The sequence below is a fragment of the Melanostigma gelatinosum genome, assembly GCF_949748355.1.
Source record: "Melanostigma gelatinosum genome assembly, chromosome: 13".
Classification (NCBI taxonomy): Eukaryota; Metazoa; Chordata; class Actinopteri; order Perciformes; family Zoarcidae; genus Melanostigma; species Melanostigma gelatinosum.
This window is the reverse complement of record NC_136646.1, coordinates 10,656,276-10,676,809: the sequence shown is the minus strand read 5'-3', so window position 1 is coordinate 10,676,809 and position 20,534 is coordinate 10,656,276. Positions and strand designations below refer to the sequence as shown.

The 20,534-nt window shown below is 40.7% G+C and overlaps 2 protein-coding genes across 2 annotated transcripts; one reads left to right on the top strand and one right to left on the bottom strand.

The window, feature by feature from the left end:
- Nucleotides 1-1,003: 1,003 nt before the first annotated feature.
- gucy2ca (guanylate cyclase 2Ca) lies at nt 1,004-16,378 on the top strand (the record flags this gene model as incomplete). The annotated part of the gene is made up of 27 exons (XM_079282493.1): nt 1,004-1,112; nt 2,699-2,811; nt 3,473-3,540; nt 3,628-3,846; nt 3,950-4,068; nt 5,233-5,332; nt 5,490-5,601; nt 5,691-5,826; nt 6,915-7,000; nt 7,081-7,195; nt 7,646-7,727; nt 7,911-8,004; nt 9,130-9,192; nt 9,299-9,370; nt 9,796-9,900; nt 10,750-10,836; nt 11,162-11,294; nt 11,432-11,569; nt 11,682-11,770; nt 11,925-12,016; nt 12,452-12,610; nt 13,021-13,213; nt 13,365-13,539; nt 14,404-14,502; nt 14,622-14,716; nt 14,847-14,923; nt 15,148-16,378. 27 exons carry the CDS (start codon nt 1,004-1,006, stop codon nt 15,353-15,355), a joined length of 3,138 nt encoding a protein of 1,045 aa, XP_079138619.1. The 3' UTR covers nt 15,356-16,378.
- A 140-nt stretch (nt 16,379-16,518) lies between these two features.
- On the bottom strand, nt 16,519-20,522 carry LOC306786948 (uncharacterized protein). Its single transcript, XM_079281901.1, has 3 exons — nt 19,298-20,522; nt 18,548-18,724; nt 16,519-17,030 (listed from the first exon to the last, which is right to left on the bottom strand). The coding sequence occupies exons 1-3, from the start codon at nt 19,380-19,382 to the stop codon at nt 16,708-16,710; spliced, it is 585 nt and encodes a 194-aa protein (XP_079138027.1). The 5' UTR covers nt 19,383-20,522; the 3' UTR covers nt 16,519-16,707.
- Between the last annotated feature and the right edge of the window lie 12 nt (nt 20,523-20,534).

Genomic DNA, 20,534 nt, shown 5'->3' with positions numbered 1-20,534 from the left:
CCACCCTGCTTTTATAGCACACAATATTTATCAGCTCCACACAAGCCTTCCCGTTTATTGCCTTCTATGACCTTTGCCCCTGTCGCTATGCAAGCTTTCCCCCACCTCTGCTTCGAACAAAGAGTCTTCAGAACAAACAAGACTGTGTCAAACAAAGCAAAATATCATTTGAACTGATTCCTCTGTCTACATTTAGGTTTTCTTTGGTCATGAGTACAACTACTCTGCTATTGTCAAATAAAGAGCCGGCAAAGACACCGGTGTTTTATTCTTTCACTTTTTTTGTAGTGACAGATTAGTCACTACCAAAATGGAAATTTGTAAATAATTTATGACGTTATTCAGGCAGGAGATGTAATGTGGAGGCAGGCCTTAACTTCATGTTTACAATCAGGATGATTTATGATCTTAATAAGTTTCTAAGTGAGATGTCAGTCCAGATGGAGTGTGGGCGTCTTTCCTGCCCTGCCCTCTGTCTGAATGGTGCACCGACTGTCACTTGACTGTTGTTCATTAACGTATGGAGGACAGGTAGACCAGATCTTACCAAGGTGGAGGATTATTGATCTCAAGCTTGCACCAGAGGAACAACTGGCGTGAAACCCGCAATTGAATCTTTTGTATTTACTCAATTGGTTACTCAATTTTTTTCTTCTCTTGTCCGGATGCTGGACAGTGAATCAAGGGACTGTGGGACTTCTGCTTCGTCACTGAAGAGTCCTGTTCACTCTTGTTTTTGGACTTAAATCGTCAAGTGAGAGGATCTGTTTAAGGGGGCGAATGTAAAAACCTGCCTTCAGCTTTCTGTTTGTCAGGACTGGCTTTTGTGTTTTTTGACATGTAGAAACTTTGGAAAAAGACAAAATATTCTGAGGGAAACAGGAAAATCTCACGGAGCAACATGTACAGCTCACACAGTTTGCCTTACCTGGGAGTGTTAATAGTGGCGGTGGTTGGTAACGAACTGCTGGAACACTGTTTGTCATCGAAGCCTACGTACACCATGAATGTTGTGCTGCTGGAGGACAACACTTATGGGTGGAGTCGACCATTTGTGCAGGCGGCCGTGGAACAAGCCATTAAAAAGGACAAGCAGTTGAATGATGAGGCCGGTAAGGACTGAGAGTTCACAAAGAAGACCTTACAGACAAATATGATCTCAAACAATCTGCAAACAAATTACTTTACAGCAGCCAATACAAAACAAATGGTTTCAAAAATGAAAAAAAACCAAGATAACTGAAATAAAGAATTTAACGATCAATCCTAACCGTCACAAGGAGCCAATGTTACTTCTTAAGGCAAGTGATAGATCTGTTTTAAAAAGCTGAAAGTGAAGTAATAGAAGCTCCTAGAAAACCATTAAAATTGAGAACGACTAAATCAAGATGGTTTATAAATTGATGAACTATTTCTCTGCATCCTGTTGAGTAAGAAGAGGTTTTACTGCACCACCATTGTGTAAATGATAAAAGAAGGCTGTTAAATGATAATGCGGATGATAAAGAATTAAATTGTAATTAAAAAACTAAATTTGTACATGATTTTGTTTAAATTGTTCATGGATTATGAGATCTCTTTTGGATTTAGCGGTTATTTCAGATTCATTTTCTCCTTTGTTGGATGAAGCTTTTTACAGATAAATAACTTTTTTTGAATAGATTCACAAAATGATTCGTCTTTAGAATTCAATTTCACACTTAATCTATCTTAACTAAGATAAACCTGGTATTAATTAAGATGAATTAAGATTAATTCAATTTCACCCTTAATTTATCTTAATTTTTATTCATCACTTTAAAGACGTGCCGCCAGTGTGTTTCTCGAATATGGGTATGAGTCTCGGGACTTTTGGGTTGGGTCTCCTTTGAAATATTTCAGTACTCATGCTGATTTTGGTACCGATACCAAACAATAACTTTTTCAAAACAGAACTCTCAGGAATATAAACTTTGAACAGAATTATAAACTCATAAGAAGCCGTACAATTGCGTGAAACAATAGACACTGCAGTTTTTGAGGCCAAGAAAGAACGTCGATGCTAAGCTAAATAAAATCTATTCATCAAAGAACAAGTAAAAAAGACCTTACATGCAATGCAAGTCAGTACCTGACAGTATTTGATGTGAACACATTGTGTTTGGTTCCAAAAAGTATTGAGGTTTGGTTTGATACCCAACCCTTCAGGTGCATACTGTACAGGAAACCTCTGGTTATGTATGTATGTATGTGAATGTACAGTGATTGCTCTTGTGGTAGATGCATTCAGCAAAAAATATGTTTAATACTTAATACCAGGTCTACGTATCTTTAGATGGCTCGGGGGGTTCTGACCTACAGTTGGGAACCACTATAGCACAAACTTCTTTAAATTCATCTTTGGAAATCAAAGTGTTCTTTGTCAACCAAGCATACATGTGACTTCACAGTTATTCATTTTTTAAGAAATAGTTAAGATGACTTATTATCTACAGTATAACCAATGATGAGCATCACTTTGTCAGAAGCTAGTCATCTTAGTATCACATTGGTACACTTTGTAATATTCAGCATTGTTCTTGCCGCTGCTGTAAATGTTAAGGCTGCGTTTAAACCAGTGGTCGATAAGGTCAGTCTAATCTAACCTTACCAGCCCAAAGAGATTAATGAGCTAATTATTATTATATTAATAACTCTTATCTTCTTTCCATGACCCAAGATTTAGACTTCACGTTGACGGCTAACTACAACGGCTTCAACACCACGGTGTACAACCGGCAGGGCTGTGGGAGCAGCACCTGTGAGGGAGTGGCCATACTCAAGATGCTGCATGTGAGTGTGGTCAACAGATGAGATGCCTAAAGAGTCTTTAAAGTGTTTATTTTAGTGCAGACATTAAGGTCAAATCAATCAAGGGTAAAAATGTTTCAGGTGAAGAGGCCCTGAGAGGCTTAAAGGAACAAGTGAGCTATTGTTAATCGTGATAAGATTCAAGGGATTACACTTTTCTGCGTGGTTAAGTGCACAGCAATAACGTTGTATGTTTACTTTTTTGTGGTCTGATAGTTTATCATCTCTAGATTACTCTTTAGCTGGCACAGTATGTCAAGTGCTCCATGACAGGATGGTTATCCTGGCTCACTTCAATGTTGAATTATAAATGTGTCATTTCATCAAACTATTTTCAGGACAGTTACGAAGGCTCAAATGTCAATCATCAAAAACTTCAACAGTAGAAGTCTTTTCTTTTTTTTGTTGCTGCTGTCAGTGCCTCACAGTCAATGATAAACCTCTTCTCTGAAGACTGACCATCTTGCAACATTACAGGGGTTGCCATCATAGTTGCAGATAGCCGGGATGCAAATATCTCCAATTTTAAGTGTGTTGACCTTATCTGAACCTTGGCAGTGGTAGTGCTGTGGTTTCCCACAATAAGTGACGCACTTATAATGTGATGACAGAATAAGTACTCGCACTGTATATTTTTCTGCAGAGTAAGGATGAGGTTGGTTGCGTCATGCTGGGGCCTTCCTGCACTTACGCCACCTTCCAGTTAGTGGAGTGAGTATGACTCTTTTTCTGTTTGATTATCTACCACCAAACAACTGTCTGATTTCTGACCTCTTAACCCCCCGTTATCCACCTCAGTGATGAAATTGGCCTGAACCTGAGCATTCCCATCATCTCTGCTGGAAGTTTCGGCCTCTCGTGTGACTATAAGCCCAAACTGACCAGAATTCTGCCTCCAGCACGCAAGATCTCAGACTTATTAGTCAACTTTATGATAAAGGTCTTACCATTTAAGCCGGAATGGAAGCGGGTCTACGTCTACAAGAAGTCCAGCAACGTAACTGAGGACTGCTTCTGGTGAGACAACACAGACTGCAATTCACTTGATTGACCTCTGCAGCTTTGTTCAGCACTAAAGCATGTGTCACTTTTTTGTTTTTCCTCCGTGCTTTTTCCACAGGTACATCAACGCATTGGAAGCACCCTCTGCCAGCTTTGCCTCAAACACAAACAGAGTGATGTTGCGTGGGGAGATTGATCTGAAGGACGCCCTCGAATCTAAGACAAGACACAGCAACAGTGAGTATTTTGTCTGTTTGAGTTATATCTCAACGCATCAAGCATTTCTCCTTCTTTCATTCCTTCAACAAAGCTTGAAATCAAAAGGATTACCGGTATGTTGATCTGAAAAACATCATGTAATATCTACATCTATGGGGGAGTAAACTATCTAATCTGAACAGTCACAACATCAGTGTGCATGAGGTGAACCGGAAACCAGTCTAGGTCCAAATCTGGTACAGTCAGTGGGCTGAGTTGTAGCCCAATTGTTACAGGGACATTCAGTGTGGTATAGCGTCTGAAATGTATATTTAATGTTCATCTATAACTTGTCAACTACGTAGCCCGAACAAAAATTCAACAGGGTAAACAGGAGCAGATCGGAGAAGAAGGAAACTTCAGCTGAAGGCCTAATATACGCCTGATTCAAATAAAGCTGGCAACAATACTCGTAATAGTTGAGGCACTGGCCACTATAATGAGAATTCACGGTAGTTAAGTTATTTTTCAATGACAGTAAGAACTAGCGTTATGTTTTTCTTAGCTAGGTTAGCACAGCCTAACTGCAACTATGGAAACCTGTTAATTTGAGCTACATCATTATATCTATATATTACCCTCAGAGTCTACTCTGCCCTGTTTGCCTGCTTTTCTTTTATTTATTTTTGGATTGACGGTCTAGACAAAAGTTTCAAAATGGGAAATACTGAGGATGTTGGGGCAGGGCGTGTGAGTGTGTGTGCATCAAAACAGGATGTAATGTTACAATTTACAAGTAGCATGACTATAATGTTTTTTGCTCACAGGGGATTGGTCTGTTGGTGTGTTGATTGGTCCACAACCTTGGTCCAGAATAAAACATCTCACCATTCAAATGTAATAAATGGATTGCATCACATATCGTACAGATATTCATGGTTCTGAAAGGAACATGAATAACTTTGGTGATCCACTGACTTTTTCTCTAGCACCACCATGAGGTTGCAAGTTGCTCATCACCCACTTTTTGTTGTGAAATACGCATGGAACCAGGTCGTTGTTGGTGTTTTTGATATACAGTACATATCTAACTCAAACCCTGAAAGTCAATTTGTCCCAGACTTCTGAAGTAATTGTACATAGTAGCATTGAAATAATGTAACCAGAGCTAAAAATAAGTTGTTTTAAACTGTTCTATTTCAGTCTTCATCTTATGTGGGAGCCCTGACGACGTTGTTTCAATAAAGGGGACGGTGGGCCGGATTGATGATGAGATCCTGTTCATTCTCCTTGATATTTACAAGTAAGCCTGTCTATGATTTCACCATTTTGCCCATACACTGTGACCATGAAGTTGAATGAGTCTTTTCACTGTAGAACAAGAAATCTGAATAAATCATAGAGATATGACACTTTGAATGTATAGAACTAAGACAGTGACACCGTTTTTCTTCCTCCAGCCCTGAGTATTATGTCAACACAACATCCAGTGAGGCTATGCAGGACGTACTGGTGGTCACTCTGCCACAGAGGAACTACATCAATGGATCAAAGTTAACGTACAACGACACGGTGAGCAACATCTTAAACAACACTGTGTAGGGACATGGTTCTTGCGTCCGGCTCTGACTGTTTTGTCTTTCTTTCTATCTAATGGGCAGATAAATGACTATGTGGCCGGGTATCATGATGGGGCTCTGCTGTTTGGCGAAGTACTCAGAGATGAGAAGATCCGCCAGCTACACAACAGAGCCTATGATGTGCCGGAGAACCCTTTTGTTAACCGCTCCATTAACGGTGCGTATGATCAGTGACTACTCAAGGTCAGCAACACAATGGAAGGAAGAATTTGTGTTCACTAAAAGTGCTTGTTTTGCCACAACAGGCTTAGATTGTTATAATAAGTGTGTGATAAGAGAAATTAAATGTTTTTCTTACATTCCGCTTTCTGTTCGTTATTTTGTCCATGTGACTTGTCTCTGGGAAGACAACGGTGGAAACGTGAGAGAGTTGAAGAGAGGAGTGACACAGCGGGACGCTGGTGATGTCAGAGTTTGTTGTGTTGGAGTGTAGAACGTCTGTGGGGTCAGAGCTGTCAGAGCTGTATTTTCAAAATATTGTCAGACAATAACAATCTGAGCCTGTCAGTGGAAGTGCATTCATTGAAGGTTAGGAGTTTCTCTAAGTGATAACACTGCAGCACATTTAGCGTTTGCTGTCTGCAGCGTTCAATTTCAAAACGTTGTCCTGATTAGTCACTTAACAGAAAACAAAAGACAAACAGAAGACAAAAACATACCAAAGCTACCCTTTAATAAAGCAATATAACGCAAACAAATTGACAAATTGTTATTCGTTGGACAACATTGCTTGTTTTGGAAGGCCACTCTGGTGACCATGAAGGCACCATCTGAGTTTCCAAAATGCTTCTGGCTTGCAAATGCAATACTGTAAAACCCTTTGCGATGCTTGTTGTTAGATGCCTGTTATTAGACATTTAATTGATTGGATTGGCAACTGTTTCAATAATCAAGTATAATTATTTTTCAAGCAAATGGGATGTGATGTGGTCCCAGCTCCTCAAATGTGAGGATTTGCTCCTTTTTTCCTTGTTTTACAATTTAGTAAAGTAAATATCTTGAAGGTATGGAATGTCTGTCAGATATAAAAAGCTATTTGAAAAGGTCACCGTGGACTCTTTTTAATAGACGAAACAATATTTAAACAAAGGCATGTTTTTGGACTCATTCCGCAATATACATTTTGTAGCTGATTGAATAACATACAATCATACATTTAGATTATTCCATGTCTAGGAAACATAAAATGCTTTCTTCGTGGTGTGTGTATATGAGCGTGTATTTATGTTTGTGTGCTTCAATCAGGTATGGGAGGACCCTATGAGCTCGATATGTATGGTGACAGAGACGATAACTTCTCTATAATTTTCACATCAACCCTCACTGGCAAGGTGAGATTATTGTCCATTCAGCAGTTGGCACAATCAATGTGAACATTTGTTTTTTATACTTTGCCTTGGTCTCTCTCCAGTACGAAACCCTGGTGGTGTTTGACACGTCGCAAAATGAAACCAGAGTGATAGACACAAACCCCGCCCTGCATTGGCCTGGTCGCCTACCTAATGACGTGCCAGAAAATACAAATGGTAACACACACACACACACACACACACACACACACACACACACACACACACACACACACACACACACACACACACACACACACACACACACACACACACACACACACACACACACACTGATGTTGTAGAGGTAGTGTGGACAGTGATGTGGTGCTTCGCTGTAGCCTGAAGATTGTTAAATCCATACAGCACAGTTTCTTTCTGGTCTGCGACTCTAATATTCGATCCCATTCATCTCAGGAACTCACAGCATGGTTTTTGTGTCTGTGCATGTTTGAGATTTCTCATGTAGGGTCCCTGCTGCAAGCCTGAGGAGCTTTAACACACAGAGCACACAAAACCACATTAAAATCTGAAGACATCATTTAGAAATATAGTGTTATATCATTGTTTGTATTCCTGTTTAAACTGTGTCTGTATGTGTGTGTGTGTGTGTGTGTGTGTTTCCAGGCTTAGGTATGCAGGACGTGATTGTGATCGTTCTGAGTCTCAGTGTTGTCGTGGTGACAGCCATCGCTCTTATCTTCTACAGGTAAACGGCTGCTGTATCACACTTGCTACACGTAGAACTTTAGCATCAGTAGACCTAAAGCTTCAAGGCATCAGTAAAGCTGCATTCAGAGACCAGGAAGATACAACAGTTCTGACTGGAGCGTATTTACTGTGTGTGTGTGTGTGTGTGTGTGTGCGTGTGTGTGTGTGTGTATAATGTTAGGCAGAACAGGAAAGAGCGTCATATGCAGAAGAAGTGGTCTCACATCAACCCGCTTCTGATTGGTCCACTGGATGAGAAGGAGGTCTCACTGAAGGTAAACAGCCTCATCAATCATCTGTTTATGCTCGATGCATGGGTGGGCAAGCTTTTCTATGATGAGTGTCACTTTACAAAGATGAAGTTAACGCACATGTCATTTAGTTAGTTACACTATTATTGGAAGTTTCACCTTGTTTGTGATTTAATTACACTGTTGTAGGCCTATTATTTGCATAGGGTCCCTTTGCTTAGTTGCTCATTCACACATAAACAAACATTCTGTGATGTAGGTCACTGATCAGTAAATTGTAAACCAGGCTTACTAGTTAATGCAATCCCTGTCCTTGCCTTTTGCTGCTCAGTGAAGCTTTGTCTGGTCTGTTGACACTGCGCACATGCCTCTGAATAGTCTGTTGTCAGTTGAATGCCAGACATGGGCTGTCATTGTGTTCCACTCTTTCAGTCACAGCCACACTGACGACCAGTGCATTTATCAGTGCAACAGATTGTTGTTGGTTACTTCACCTGCGCTGTTGTACAGAAACTCAAAGACCACTCAGCAAGAACTGTCTGTTATTTTTGTAAGGCATACCTGACATAGCATCATGTCAACATTAATTCATCATGCTGCTTTATCTGTTTCATCACTAACCCAATTTAGCAGCTAATGTGATATTTAAAGGTGCAATCTACGGGATTCAGGGCATTAGTATAACTGCAAACATCTATTTTCAATGTAAAGAGATAGAGGAGTAATGTCTACCTCAGCAGAGAATGAAGTCACTCTCCCTCTGTGTGGTGTAATCCGAGCTTCTCCTTGCTTTTAGTGGCCGACCGTGCATGCTTTAAGTGCATGTTAGTGCATGTGAGCCTACCCCACTGGTCAGCTCACGGCCGCTCCACTGCTCTCATATGGCAGTTACAGCTAATAATGCCGTCCTGACCATCAGCGTTGTCGCGGGAGCATAGCATCCACCCTGAGTGTTAAACTCAAGTGCGTTATCAGTTTATTGAACTTGACCACTTCTGTCATCCATCAGGCTTTGGAGGTTTACAGAGTTCAATACTTTCGTTTACGTGATGTATACTCGAAATTTGATGAAATCATATCCAGCAAGGTCAGGATATGATATCAGATGTGTGTGTGTGTGTGTGTGTTTTGTTTGCATGTATGTAACAGATTGATGAAGATAAGAGGAAGGACAGCACATTCTTCAATCATCGAGGCCGCTATGACAAAAAGGTACTTCCAAAAATCAACATTTAGTCGTAAACAGAACAAAAAGAAAGAGATGATCATGTATTATCACTCACCGTTTAAATGTGTCTTATGTCTTTGTAATCTTCAGCCAGTAATCTTGAAAGAGTTGAAACAGACAGACGGAGACTTCACAGAGGACCAGAGGATTGAGCTGAACACTGTAAGACACTACTGTATTATGCCTCTTTTTTATCTTTATATAAAACACTTTTGGTAAACCTACCTCCCCTTTTCTCCCCTCTTGTAACTCCACATTGAAAATCTTTCATGCTAAATTTACACAATTCTTTCCCAAAATACTTTTCAATGGCGATAGATCATGAGTTCTGTCAGTTTAGGATGTTCCCAGCCATGAAAGTTATTTCTAGCTTTGTCAAGTAGATATTGTGCTTTGTCATCGTGATAAGTTTAAAAGATTGTGAATGAATGAGCATTTTCCTCTCTAACATTATATAAATGGCGCGTAGATAACATGCATTTGTCATCTCTGATGTCATAGCAGTAAAAGTGTGTTGCCCAATCCATTTTTTTAACCCTTTCTGTCCAACTTCCATGTCCCTCCCTGTCACTGCTTCCATGTTTCAGCTGCTGAGTATAGATTACTACAACCTGACAAAGTTCTACGGCACGGTGAAGTTTGAGTACGGTGTGTTTGGGGTGTTTGAGCTCTGTCAGAGGGGCTCCCTCAGGGTAAGAGCTTCACTCTCACAGTGCCATTGTCTGACTCTTTCCCTTCAATATCAGTTTTTTTTTTATGCAGATCCACAAATTTGATCAACATTGAGAGCGAGCGATAGGACCCTTTTGAACTTTTTCACTATTTTATCATGAACTGCTATGCTTACTTAAACTAAATACCTGTATCATATATTCCAAGATAGTCTTAACATTGTGTGTATTTCAATGCAGATCTGGATCCACATACAATAAATCAATAAAACACAAGAACTTTGTGATTTATAGTTTAAAAAATCGTTTTGACTGACTGAAATGCATCTAAAGAGGCCTTGCTTTTTGTCATAGTAACTGTTATTTTGTTCCCCATGGATATTGCTTTTATCTCCTCCCCACAGTATTTTTTTAACAACATCTGCTTGTTTGCCCTTTTAAATACATTTTAAAGCTTTTTTGAAACCTCCAATGTGAAGTGAATCCTGCAGCAGTGCGTTCAACTGTATTGTATACTCTGGTGCAATGATGATCTGACTTTACGTCATATTACATGACTCCAGTACGGAAAAACTTGTTTATGACACAGATCAGTGGCCTCCCGTTTTCACTGCTCACAATGACTTTACTGTTCATTCGATAAGTCGTAGTCACAGAGTTTAAAGAGCACTAATATGTAGAGTTTAAAGAGCACTAATACTGTATGAATGCACGTAGTCACACACACACACACACACACACACACACACACACACACACACACACACACACACACACACACACACACACACACACACACACACACACACCAATGTTTCACAGTTGCTTGAACTGATTAAGGCAAACTTGTTGATTTGTTTTCCCCCCCAGCATATTCTGAACGACAGGATCTCGTACCCAGATGAAACCTTCATGGACATGGAGTTCAAGATATCAGTCATGTATGACATAGCAAAGGTATGGATTGTTTTTGTTACCAAAGGTTTTTTTTGTGTGGGTATGTCATTTATTCATACACTTTACCAAATGGTAACAACGTGAATTCCACATAATTTTCTATCAGTCAATGATTCATTTTCCTTCAGTGATATTTATTCAAATTGAGCAGCATTTTCCGAATGGAAATGGCCATCATTTGTTGAATGCGTTTCAAATATTTTCAGTTTGCTCAGTGTATTTTACTTAACCTCACTCACAATGCATTTCAAAGAGAGTAGGGGATATTATTCACAACAACTCTGCAGAACCATCCTGGTCACTGCTGTCCTTCGTGTATATACAGGGCATGTCATATCTCCACTCCAGTAACATTGAGGTCCACGGTCGCCTCAAGTCCACCAACTGTGTGGTCGACAACCGCATGGTGGTCAAGATCACTGACTTTGGCTGTCACACCATCCTGAGTCCAGGCAGAGGTGAGTTTGTAATCATCACGAAGGTCGATTTTTGAACTAAACACTGAGAATAGAGTCATCCTCTCCTCTCCTCTCCTCTCCTCTCCTCTCCTCTCCTCTCCTCTCCTCTCCTCTCCTCTCCTCTCCTCTCCTCTCAGACGTGTGGACGGCCCCGGAGCATCTTCGTGAAGACGGAGTGTCTCAAAAAGGCGATGTCTACAGCTATGCCATCATTGCTCATGAGATCGTTATGAGGCAGATTCCGTTCTATACACACTTCTGCTCTAATCCTGCAGGTAGGCATGGATAATTTGGCACATCATTACCGTAAACTGCGATAAACAACAAAACAAAACTTGTTGACAGAGCTGCTCGCATTGATTATCTTAATGTCATCGAACCCCTCAGAGAAGATCTACAGAGTGCATTATCCCAGTGAGATGGGCGTCTTCAGACCTGACCTCAACTTTGATGGTGCTTCCGAAAGAGAGGTCGAGGTAACAGAGCAACCAAACACAAGCGTTTGCAGTCACAGTAACACACTCTGAGCATGGTGGTTTGTAAAATAAAGCTGCTTGGACTCATCAAAGTAAGACAAAGAAAGCCTCCCTCCTTTTCTCTCTTTGTCTGTGTGTGTTTGCGTGTATACAGCTGTTCATGCTGATAAAAAACAGCTGGGATGAAGACCCAGAAAGAAGGCCAGATTTTAAGAGAATGGAGTTAAATCTGGGTAAGATTTTCAGGTACGTTAACACCACACATTCATTTAGGCAGACTTTCAATTATTTCACTAATACACTTCATGGCCAAACATAGATGAACGCATGAAAAAAATATGTGGACACCAAAACATTACACCCATACGTGTAGTTCAGGCCAGTCAAGTTATCCTGAAAAAATAATAATTTTGTCTACATTTGTGATTTGGGGCGATACAAATACTGTACTCGACTGAACTGGTGTAAGATTTCACTGTGTGCTGTGGCATTAAAGTTTGCAATAATTGGAACCAAAGTGCCAAAACTATGAAAAATGGGAATGTCGACACACGTTTGGCCCTATTGTGTATGTAATCCTGTTCATTGAGATCGTTCCTGCTGCACTATATTCTTATATTATGATTCATTCGTTAATTTACACAAACAGTCTTTGTAATATATATTTTTCCTTTGACACAGTAACCTGCACAACCAAGCCAGTGAGACATACATGGACAACCTGATCCGTCGCCTGCAGATGTACTCCAGGACTCTGGAGCATCTGGTGGAGGAGAGAACCTCTTTGTACAAAGCTGAGCGGGACAGAGCTGACCGCCTCAACTTTATGCTACTTCCTGGGTAGGCTTGTGCTGTATCTGCAGTAAAAATATTTGATTGGCGTTGTATTTAAGAATTTTTCTTTCTCTATTTTATTTTTCTTTTCTCTATTGTATCATGTGTGTTTATCACGTTTCATAAATCCTGGAAGCAGGAGACTTTTTGAAAGGGGATGTTTAGAAATGCTTCCAGTTTTTCAAGCAAAAATACACAATATACTTATTTTTACTGTGATTAAAAACTTTTACTTTCCTCATTTTCGTTCCCCTTTTGGTAATAATAGTTTTTGTCTTTCCCGCCTGCGGAGGCAACGAGATGACCTACTGCTCAAGGCAAAGCGTATTTTGCATGTACATGACATATTCCCTGAGCTAAATTGTAACTGACAGCGATTCACATCAGTGTTTTTCACTCTCCCTGTGTCTCCTCAGCCCAGTGGTGCGTTCACTGAAGGAGACGGGCAAAGTGGAGCCGGAGCTGTTTGAGGAGGTGTCCATCTATTTCAGCGACATTGTGGGATTCACCACCCTCTGCCACTACAGCACCCCCATGGAGGTGGTGGACATGCTTAACGACATCTACAAGAACTTTGACAGCATCCTCGACCACCATGATGTCTACAAGGTACTGTGACAGTCTGAATTCATTTGGACTTCTTCAACAAGAATCTAAAACTTGGAGGTAGTTCAAGTTAGAGTTGTTTTCATGTTTACGGAATACAGATAATGATTTAGAAAAATATATTAATAAAGCTATTCATCTTTTGTCTTCTCAGGTTGAAACAATAGGAGATGCGTACATGGTTGCATCAGGTTTGCCCAACCGCAATGGCGACAGGCATGCAGTGGATATTGCCCACATGGCCCTGGACATCCTGGCATTTGTAGGGACTTTTGAGTTGCAGCACCTGCCCGGCATCCCTCTGTGGATTCGGATTGGTGTGCATTCAGGTAACAGAGAGTCTTGATATTGTCTTATTTAATGCTTATTCTTGCCAATAAAATTCCCTTAAAGGAATATTGTGTAAGATTCAGGGAGATTAAGTGGCACAAATGAAATATAATATGCAAAACTGTGTTTTCATTGGTGTATAATTACCTGAAACTGGAATCGTTATGTTTTATTCAGCTTACAAAAAGCCATTTATATCTACAAAGTTAGCGGGTCTTCTTTTACGGAGTCCACCATGTTGCACCGCATTTACAGAGATGATTCAAACGTTTAAACAAATACCCAAATGGAGTAGATGATTTAAACATAAGTTAATAAAATATTATAAAAGACTACATTGTATTACTACTTTAAAAATGTTCAACTCCCTTTTTCAGTTTTGGTCCAACCACATTATTCCCCATTTCCGCCCCTCAACATTCTCTTAAATAAGAACAACATGTCTTAGAACACCTAAGTCAGTAATTAAAAGGAGTGTGTAAATAGTAACAGTTGTGGATGTGAAAGTAATTTAAAAACACAGTAGGTGGCAATAACCCACTGTTACAATGCCAAACATTTAACGAGAAAGAAGAGAAAGTCCAAACCTCATAATGTCACTGATATCTAGTGACTGAATAATACAAACGAATCAAAGACCAGTCAGACACCAGAAACACCTTTCTCATAGATGATATAAATACTCATGGGTTTCATTCACAACATGGGAAATAGATCATGTCAACAAATGTTGTGTGAGAACTAAGAAAATAAGAAGAGTTAGGAATTTAAAAATGAAGCCACCATACATCGTTTTGATCCATTTAACTGGATGGAAATAAAAAATAAGATAGCGTTGCTTGTTTGCGTGTATTTGTGTGTAGGGCCGTGTGCAGCAGGTGTGGTGGGGAACAAGATGCCTCGCTACTGTGTTTTCGGAGATACAGTCAACACTGCATCACGCATGGAGTCCACGGGCCTGCGTAAGAGACAACCAACATGTTGACACAGTCACAATATTGATGGTTTAGTTGTAGCTTCTGATCTTGAGACAGAGCTGAGGGTTTGACCCTCATGATTCTCCCTCATGTCATCCTTCCAGCTCTGAGAATTCATGTCAGCCAGTCTACCATCAACATTCTGCAGAGGACGGACTGCAAGTTTGAGTATGAAAAAAGGGGAGAAACGTACCTTAAGGTTAGCTGGATTTGCTTTGGCTTTGTGTGTGCTCATCAATCCAGGTGTTTACATCCAACGTAAACCACACAGATAGTGGCGACTACTCTCATTTGCTTTGTGTCTGTGACTGTTTGTACCTCACCCTCAGGGTAAAGGCAAAGAGATGACCTACTGGTTAACAGGAGTGACTGGGGGGAAATACAACCTGCCGACACCACCAACAGCGTGAGTAAAAACAATCCATTATAATTCAATGCACATGAATGTATTTATGATCAGCATTTGATCTAGCAAAAGGTCATGCAACTATTACCCAACCTAATAAAGCATAAGCTGAAATTGTTCAAGCTTGACAGGGCTTTGGCACTTGTAGCATATCAACATAATTTCAGGCATTTTGCATATTTTCACATTTGCATCCATGGTCCAAAATAATCTTCACGTTACAGGGAGAACTTCCAGCGGCTCCAGCAGGACCTGTCCGAGATGATAGTGTCCAGTCTGGAGAACCGTGGAGTTGGAAGCGCGGGCTTTAAAAACAGGAAGACCCTGTCCACCAAAGCCCATCGGAGAGAGACCAACAGCAGCCTGCAGGGGAACGGCCCACCAGAGTACTTCCACCTGGCTGTCACTGACAACCCCAGCACCTACCTGTGATGAGAGGAGCTTTCCGTACAATAATGGCCAAGAAGTAGTCGTCACAGACGTACGTCATAGCCTGAACCGGTCTGAATCAGCACTGCTGGGTTTGTCAGGGTGACAGCGGAGCGGCCGTGGGACAAGCAGGCGTGTTGAAAGCGAGACTTGTGTGTTGATGCAATGATAAACGGTCCAGCAACAGAGTCTCAGTTGTGTCTTTACCCTTTAACGCTTTCCCCACTCAACACCCATCCCTCTGACACCAAATTAACGTTTTTTGTCCATTTTTTGCTGAAAGGAAAAATCCACCCTCAGATGTTTTTTATATATTATTCAAGATGTAAATGATGTTGTTTTGTTGTGGTGGAATAGGTGGTATTGGGTGGAACTGACACATTTCAACAGAACATTCTTGAGATAAAATCACTGTAGCTGTGTACTCTCATTACATTTGCAGTGTTACCCATGGGAATAAGAAAGGAACAAACTGGCCCCAAGAGGAGCAACACTTCGGCTCTGCCACAGTGTTTATTTTTGATACTGTCACTTGGGGGCGCCAAAGTTTTCCACTTTTACCCATTTAATGGCTATAAAAACAGTTTTGGGTGGATTTTTCTGATATAATGTTTTAAATACAAACAGCACGGGCTCATGCCTTTTTGTAATTTGCAACACACAACCATCACCTTCTCCTTCCTTATGGACAATGATAAGTCACAGATAGTTATTGTCACAACTACATGGATTGTAGTGTGGGAGTCCTCCTTTTAGAGCTATTAAAAACCCAGCTTTCTCCAAATGGAATCCAAATAATGATATTGAATGTACTCTTCTTGACTTTACTTTGAACAGTTCTCCGTTAGTTTAAATGTTACCTGCAGGAAGCTTATTGATTGAGAAAGTTTGACAAAATTATTTACCATGTAAATACCCTTTTCTGCTTTAAAGACTATTTCCAAACTGTCATAATATAGCAGAGATCTGAGAATATTTCTCTTTCGCACCACAACAATGCTACCTTGTCTTCAGAACATCAGAAATATCTGCCATGATTTTTGGTCTCGTGTTTTATTAAATGATGTTTGAAATATTGCACAAGATCAGAACAGTTCTTTTGTTTTGTTTTTTTAACAACTTTGCAATAAAGTACAACAAACTATAAACAGTCTTACATGGTATAATTGGACACCAATCTACAAGAATACACTTGTATTTCTTCAAGCGTTGCAGTGAAATCAAACAACAGTAGTAGAAAATGATTTCAAAAACACAAAAGAAAGAAAAGTTAGAGGTAGAAAAGAAAAAGATCCAAAATTTGGATTTAACGAAAATTCCCCACACTGAGCAGAGTACACGCAGTGGCAAAAGCCCTACACAGTTTTAGTTGTAACTAAGACAGTGCCACCCAGCTCTGTGGCAGGAAGTGGGATCCTGTGTCCCCTTGTTGTGCTGCATGTAGCCAGCCCTCTAAACCCCTCTGTCCCAGCATGCTTTGCGGGGTCGCTGCTCGCGGTAAAGCCCTCCTCCCACTTATTGCCTGTTTGGGCCCCGAGGTGCAGGTGAGAACAGGGTGAAGGGGTCCATGCTGCAGTCTGCAACATCTCTGCCTGGCCGTTTCTTTCTGAAGGCGGTGGTTGGCTTTTGGCAGGTGGCTCTGTTTTCTGGAGAGGCTCCTGTTGCAGTCCTGCTTCCTCTGCAACACAGACAACTGAAACATGAGCATGCCACTGAATATGTGAATGTCACTGAATATCCAGACTGAAGTGAATATATTGTGTGATACGATCTCCCTGAATACATGTCTGGACTGAAATAGAGCACTGATTACCTCACAGAATTGCAGATACTATTTACTTTTAGTCAAGAGAACCATTTTATATTCTGTGGCAAAGAGAGAAAAGGAAGCCTGACGGCCCCTTAACACAGAAAACACGATAGAATACGACCAAATGCCATGCAATCACACACCTCAAGGATAACAATATAGTATATCCGGTATGGAAATCTGATTTTATGATCCACATATGTATTTGACTTTGCACTACATTCCTATATTTAGTCTACTCGTGTAAAAACGGCTCTAAACATGACAAGCCAAGCATCAGACTTCTGCATTACATCACGTGTGAAACAACAACGACGTGTAAGTGAATGGGCTAAGATGAATACCTCCACGCTGCTGATCTTATTTACATTCTTGGTTGTCCTGTGGATAAAGGTCTATTGACAGACAATTTACTCAATGAGGACTAAAGCATGCTATTGATAAAGTGAACCTAGTTACCCCTCAGTCCTGAGGTTGTTTAGTTTTTATTTTACTGGGTTAAGACTGCGCAGGAGATGCATTCCAGAGGATTACAATGGTTTTATCATATAAAGCACAAAAGTTATAAGAGCTATTCAAAGGAGTTGCCTTTTATAGAAGCAGGCTGAGCACATGGCTGTCACAGTTATATGTAAGAGTTTTAACAAGCATTATTTACAGAGCTAATGCACACAGACATTAGCAGCTTTCAAATATCTGGCTTCATGGATACAATATGATGTCTCTCCGTCCACCAGGCTGCACTCTTTCATAACATTGGTATATGTGACCGAGTGAAAGCTATTCTGCCGTTAGTGCCTCTCTGCATGTCTTTTTTATCAGCATAATGTGTTTTCAAGGTTGTGTGAGACCCAATGTGTCCTGCCTAACCAAAGGATGTGTTTTGAAACCAGAATAGCTGCTGAGCGAGCAGGGCTGACCCATGGGACGCCTGAGAAGAGGAGAACAGAAACTGCGGGGTTTCTACTGTGATGAATGTCACACTTCACCACCTGCCCGCCTGCAACCCCACTTCCTCCACACACTGCTCATGCTCTACTTCATGGACTACAGATGCTCGCTCTGCATGTTATATACGAAGACTTGACAAACGGCTTAAGTTATACACTTCTGTGCCTGATAAATGTCTGTATCTGATAAGACAATTCATTCTATTTCAGCAGCTGCTTCTACAAGGAGGACCAGTTTAGTTGTTTCAACGTCAATACTGACATTTATATTTTCAAAAATAAAGTCACCGATTTTTGAGGCAATAAAAAGACTAAAAGAAGAAGAAATGCTCTTTTCAGCTTCTGAGGATCCTGGGATATGTTGGCCTTCAATTGAAGAATTAATTCACGAAGATAAAATAAATCCTATGAATCATCAACGCCATTTATCTTTACCTGAGGTGCTGATGTGCCTGGTCTGTCGTTTGTATATGATAAACCAGAGAGATAGAGCCAAGATGGACCCCAGTGTGGCCAGCATTACAAATATCCACAGAGCCGGAGTCAGCAACATCACTGAGTGGGCAGTGGGGGCCGTAGATCTCAGCTGGACCACAGTAGCCAGAGGCCGCTCTGAGGGGAAGAGACTGATCAACTACCTCAACATTAAAAATAGTTCACATTTTCAACAGCTGTACAACCCAAGTTATTATTTAGGTTATGAGCACACACTGGGATTTAACAGCATTGATTGTTTGTGTCGTTCTTAAAGGAGCAGGACTGCAGTCAGGTCCAAGTCAGTCAAATCAGAGTCAGTTGAAAAATTAGAAAGAAAACAACTAAAATGTTTATTTAAGATCAACAGAGGTATTTTATCGTAAAGCGGGAGCTCTGTGCCTTCCCTGTTTTTACTAATCAGTGCATAGATTCAGGAGCTGCACACAGGTGTAGTCACTTGATTGCTTTGCGTTACGGTCAAGTTGAAAACAACACATCACTAAATTCTGAGATGCTGAGGAAGAATTATGATCAAATCAAGTTACCGAGAGATGTGAAGTCAAACTAAAGTACATCTAAAAGGAGATATTTTGAGACTAGAACATGACAAAGCAACTCTGCTCAGAAGGTAGATAAAGACATCTAGAGGATTTCTTCAGAAGGGAAAAAAAACAGACTTCAACGTCAGAGGCATTCAGTGGAACTCACCCGTTGATGCTCCTGGTTCAGGTTGCATACATATACTGACGAGACTGTCCCACTTTGTGCCAGCAGGACAGTCCTTCTTGGCCATGGCTGAAGCAGGGCGAGGAATGTGGAGACCGTCTGCTGTGTTACCCTCCCCTACACTTGTGTGTGTGTGTGTGTGAGACACAAACTGAAAAAAGTAGCTGAAAACAGAACACTGTGAGACAGAGGAGGGGTGTGAAGGGAGCCTTTATGAAATGAATGCAGAGTGCCTAACAGACGTTTCAGTTCCTCCATTTAAGAGGAAAGGGTGAATCACTAGTGTCCCCGGGGGCAGACAGAGAGAGCTTACTGTGTCTCTGTTTCAAAAACAAAAAGGTCCTGACCTCCAAGCTCCTCAGTTTGGATAAATTATTGAATGACGCGTAATAGTTAGTAGCAACAGGTTAGTAGTTTTATAGCTCCTGTTTGATTGACTGCAACATTTCCATCTCTAATTCACATAAAGGCACAGGCCGACAACACATCTTCCTCTTCCATGTAATGCATGGTAGCCTATAGCCAAAATGATATGTGCAGATTTAACTTGGACGCCGTGAGATTTGCGGTCGACTTCTCTACTTCCACCATGCAGGTGAATAATTCAATAAATTGACGATTGTTGGCGGTCCAACCCACTTAACATCGCACCATATACTTGACAGGTGAGATGATCAATAAACAAATACAATAGCCTTTAAATATAAACAAGTTTTCATAAGCTGTTGTATGGAATCCCCTGCTGGAGGATAACCAACATTACAGCAAGCCACTCTTATTCTGCCTAGGGACCCTGTGAGCATGCAGTTACAGACGTTCTCGTGTGTATATATGTATATGTATATGTATATGTATATGTATATATACTGTAGTTAACTCCCCTCACTCGTCAGTCTGATCTTCAATATTTGTTATCAATAGCCTTTGTTACAACAGTGTGCGTCGGTGACAATGAAAGTCATCATGAATAACGTCTGAAGTTATGTCCTCGTGGCGCTGTACTAACAGTCGACGATGTCGTGTTAATAAATTGAGATGGTAATTAGCAAGCTATTTGCTTAGCTCACGTGGTGCTTGGCTCAGTCAATGAGAGGCTGTGCAGCCCAGTGGATGTGCAACAATTTGTTATCTTTATGCAACTTCTTGATTTCGACCTCACTCAGACCGTCACCACGATCTTTACCTTGAATGCCATCCATATATCAATAAAGTCATGTGA